We start from the raw sequence: 5,000 nt of genomic DNA, 5'->3' as shown, positions 1-5,000 counted from the left end.
AATTTAAAAAAAATAAGTTACTTTGTATATATTTTTCATTGAGGAATAAATAGTTTAATATGTGCACAATTTAAAGATATATGGCAGAAAATAATCATAAAAGAAAATGTATCCGTTTGAGATTAATAAAAAACAAGTCTAAAGGAGGCGATGGACTTTGTTACCTTTGACTTCAAACTCAATCTATCTTTGCTGATATAGCTAGTGGCCATAACATGAGTATCTCTCTCTCTCTCTCTCCCTGTCTGTCTCTCTGTGTGTCTTGTGCTCGCTCGCCCACCTCCCTGACCCCCACACAAACGCACACACACACACGCACACACACACACACACACACACACACACACACACACACACACACACACACACACACACACACACACACACACACACACACACACACACACACTCCGTTTCTTGCTGACTAAACACATAACAGTACAGTCAGCTGCTGTGCTCTGAGAGAGTGAGGGGGAGAGAGAGAGAGAGATAGAGAGAGAGAGAGAGAGAGAGAGAGACAGAGAGACAGAGAGAGAGAGAGAGAGAGACCATCCAGTTTTTAGCGCGCTGGGTCAAACCATTCTACTTCTGGGGGGGGGGGGGGGGGGAAGGATGAGCCCACTGACAGAGGAACAACATAATGTAACTTTTCCAAAAGTAATTTATTTAAAAGGTGCTACGAGGAACTTTTAAATATTTCTGAAACAGTCTCATTTTTCCTCTGATGATCATAAATTACATGTAACAGCAAACCAGACCATCAGTGCAAAAGAAAGAATGCTATTTTTTTTAAGATAATTTTTTTTCTACATATTCTATTGACAGCCAAGTGGTGGAGCAGAGAGCTAAAGAATGAGGCGCTAGATTGTAGATTGTTTATTCACTTCTTCGGACTTTTATTGTGAAAGGGTCCGAGGCAGCATGTACCTTTATATCTGTGCAGCATCGTTTTGCATTTGAGTTCTAACTTTTGAGTTCATTTTGTGACATTATGGGCCAGTTTCACAGACATGCATTAAGCCTAGTCCTGGACTTAAAGGAATACTTCACCCATACGGAACCAGTATCATTATAAAATCACTATTATAATATAATGAATGAGGTTTTTCTTCCCTCAGTCTTCCCTTGGCCCAGCTGTCCTGTTAATCCTGACCCTTACTGTGATGTCACAAGAAGGAAACTGTAGGATTAGACAGTGAGACCATAAAACACTCTTTCTGCCTTTTCTCAGGCTATTCACCTTATGTAGCCCCGCCCCTTTTTGCACTTCCGTTTCGAGCGAAATTGTGGAGCGATTTCCGGTTCGGCAGCGCGACGCAGCTAGAGAGTGTGAACAGCGGTGAGCAATGAAGCATAATTGAAGCGTAGGGAAGAAATATTTGTTTACAGAAATGTTCTAAACATAAAAGTAGTACGTTTATTAAGTTAAGTAGTAAGTCATTTGTCAGTTAGTCGTTTGTTTTTGATAAACTAGCTTATATGGCTAACGTAGCCTATACACACCGTGGGCTTATCCTCTTATTTCGATGCGGCAGTCGGACGGCTGCAACGAGGATGACATGAGAAAGTGGCTAGATTACTATGGCCATATTTAACTGTGTGCTGTCCCTTGGAGAAGATGGAGCCACGGTGAAAATTGTCAAGAGCACTGAATCCTACCAGTACCTTCATAGTGGTAAAGCGGGCTGACCTAGGCTACTCCAAGTAAAGGATTAGCTGTTTTCCACGCAGCTTCAATGGAGGAAGGTAAGACAGTACAGTGTTTATTTGTTTTGAATTTACAATGATTGTCAATCATACAAGGGCATATTTCTCTATTCTAAAGTGTAATCTCAAATCATATTAGTTGATCTTTCCTAATATACAATAATGTGATTACATTTAGTTGAAATGATTAGCTGTTTTCTCTGTCTAGTCTAACCAGAAAATAAAAAATAACATGAAGACTATCTATTCATGTGAAGTAGCATATTACATGTTTGCAGCTACTTTAGAACAAAAAGCCTCTAACAATACTGAACCTTTGTGATAACATACAATTGTATTAAAACATATAATCAAATTTAACTTGTAATGTGGATCATGCTAACACTTTTTTTGTGTATCACAGCACTACGAGAATCTGGCAGAGGAAGAAGGAACGTATATAAATGGATTTGAGGTTAGTGAGTTATGTCAAATCTTCTCTACATAAAAACACAATATACCCCATGTGAAATGACTCCATACACAAGGCATTGGCAATACACCATGTATTGTTTAGTAGTTGCTCACTCAGTTTGTCAAACACTGCGCAAGCAACTATTAAATGAGATGTACAGCAATCTCTACATGGAGTCGTTTTTTCATGAAGTTTAATGCAACTCTTCCACCTGCAACAAAGTTATTTAGAATAAATTAAGATTAACTAAATCTTACATAATCAACATATTTTAATATCAGTTATTGGACTCATTCAGGATCATTGTAATATTCAGTTTAATCTCTTGAGTTGTCACTCTCTAAATCAGTGCTTCTCAAATGGTCAGGGGTGCGGGTGGCCTTGATTTTCAACTGACCAAAAAAAAAGCGAGCGCGATGTGTGCTTGTATATGGTCATAATAACCTTGCGAAAGGCCGCAATTTGCAGTAAATAAACGTCCACATGTGTCTCTGTAGGCTATTTAAAAAGAAATCGAGCAAGTAGACTAATAATAACATTAATGAATTATAGGTTATCGCATCACAGAAGGCCTATTGGCCTATAATAATAAAAAACACCACCTTAACTATGTTTACAGTTTAAAAATGTTTTGAATGAAATGCAAACCTCAGTGAATCTCTCTTGCTCTTGTTTCTCTGTCCTGAGATTCACACAGACTGAGCAGTCTTGTTTAAATGTTACAAATTGAGCTAATAAACTGAACTTTGAATTTTTTTTTAAGTTGCTGCAGAAGTTATCTCAGCTAATTTTATAATCTAACATTTAATTTGATAATAAGGTGATTGTATGCAGAATGCTCATGCCAGAAACTCATACAGATAAATAAATAAATATTAGCAGGTTCTCAACAGTATTTCAATTTAGGGAGGGGCGCGAAACATTTTCTGTCCCTTGGGGGGGGGGGGGGGGGGGCATGACAGAAAATAATTGAGAACCACTGCTCTAAATGACAGCAGCCAAATCAGTTGCACAGGATGGGGTCTATTTCTATGTTACAGAAAGTACAGGTCTAATGATAACACTTTGATCCAAAGTAAGTTTTTTTTTTTTTCAGATGTCTGCCATCATTAATCAGAAATATTTAGAATTGCTGTACATGTATATTGATTCAACCACTCGATTGCTGCTTGAAATAAATGTCTCTCTCTCTTTTTTTTGCACAGTGGTCAGCAGATGAGCCATGGCTGTCGGCTAGCCCTGATGGAGTGATGGACACTGAGCACTGTTCCAAGTGTCCAGTCTTGGGGAACTCCTCTGGAGTCTCAGGAAGACCACTTCAGCAATAAGATATCAGATGTGAACACTGGGTGGGGGGGGGGAGCATCACAATCACATGGGCCACACGTCGATTACATGCAGTGTTGCAGTGGTGGGCAGTAAATAAGTTAATTTATTGAGTTCCAAACGTAAGTAAGTTTTTTGAATATCTGTACATTACTTTTGCTTTTTTGGGAACTTATGACTTGAAAGCTACTACTTCACCAAGACATAAATTGTACTTTTGAATCCACTACATTTCTATGAGGCTAACAAAGTAAAACTTACTTTAAGGCTAAGAAAAGCTTTGAGTAAGCTGTGGATTTTTGATTTTTTTAAATGCAGTTGAACAGACACTCTGTCTCTCACATTGGGAAACCGGTTACAGTACAGCGGGTACTGTAACCGGTTTCCTTACGTGAGGAACAGAGTGTCTGGCCTCAGCTGGTTTTCACAAAGCATAAGGACAGTGTTATCAATACTTAGAAAAACAATTAAACTGAAAGAAGCAGAGCAGTGGCGTCTCAACATGACGGGAGGAGAGTTTACCAACAAGACATATTTCTAATTTCCAGTTGGTGTAACCAAAGCTGACCCCATCCCAGCAATATTGCTGGGTGTAGCTAATGATGCAAAGTTATGTGCAGAAATTGTGCTTAGAGGCAAGCAGGTTGTCATTATATGATATACAAGCAGCTTTGTAAAAACTAGATTCAAACCCACTGTTCATTTCTTCCCTCCCGCCCTAATGTTAAACATTCTGTTAATGTAGATACAACCTGACACTTTTATATGCGTTTCTGAACTCACAATTAACTGCAGAAACAAAATTAAAACTGCTTCCAAAATTGCTTGATTAATATAATACATCTGAGGAATAATAACAAGATATTTCATTGTTGAATGCTGTTGAAATTAGAATGTGTTTTTAATAAACTTTGTGAGATTTTACTGTACATTTCGCTTGTGTCTTTTGTAAAAGGTACACATTAACATTTGACTGTACATTTTGCATGTCTTGTAATACGTAAACCAATTGACATTTAACTGTACATGTCTTGGGTGAAACATGAACTGTAACTATGGTCACAAAGGGTCCAGTCCTCCCACTGGGTCACAGCATCTCAGTGAGTTTGGCACATCCACGACTCGCTGCTGGGTGTCGCAGTCATCTAGTAAAAGAAAATTGTATTTCATTAATGCAGCCTACAAACAAAATAATAATTTCCCCACTAAACAACTCTAAGATACATTTGCATTTACTATTTCCCATAACCCAAAATGATTGCAACGATCTGATCTGTAGGCTACTTTGACAGGTTATGTGGTCATCATAGGCCTATATTTGGCCCAATCTACATTAGTAGGTAGCCTATATTATTATCTGGTTTATCCGTTTCACAAGTAAGATATGTATAATGTTTACATTGAATGTAGAATTAATTAGATAACAAACGTTACATGATACATATTTTTTTCTTTTCGCAATTGTTCACACTTTTTAAACAAACCAGTATAAACAGAAGAGGTTGTTGATAGT

The 5,000-nt window shown here is 37.9% G+C and overlaps 1 protein-coding gene and 1 long non-coding RNA gene across 2 annotated transcripts in view; both read left to right on the top strand.

Annotated features, from left to right (window-relative positions):
* The window catches only part of LOC307268042 (uncharacterized protein), a gene marked incomplete at its 3' end in the record, with an annotated part of 56,409 nt that extends 55,560 nt beyond the window's left edge, over positions 1-849 (top strand). Inside the window, exon 6 of the mRNA XM_080050554.1 lies at positions 826-849. Coding sequence (XP_079906680.1) covers positions 826-849 — 24 coding nt within the window. The remainder of the gene's footprint in view (positions 1-825) is intronic.
* A 474-nt stretch (positions 850-1,323) lies between these two features.
* Positions 1,324-3,503, top strand: LOC307267891. Its single transcript, XR_013845421.1, has 3 exons — positions 1,324-1,746; positions 2,111-2,161; positions 3,367-3,503. It is a non-coding gene; the product is annotated as an uncharacterized lncRNA (long non-coding RNA).
* Positions 3,504-5,000: the final 1,497 nt, after the last annotated feature.

Source organism: Ammodytes marinus (genome assembly GCF_949987685.1).
Source record: "Ammodytes marinus genome assembly, chromosome: 21".
Taxonomy (NCBI): Eukaryota; Metazoa; Chordata; class Actinopteri; order Uranoscopiformes; family Ammodytidae; genus Ammodytes; species Ammodytes marinus.
Note: the sequence above shows the minus strand (reverse complement) of the source record. Positions and strands in the feature narration are given on the sequence as shown.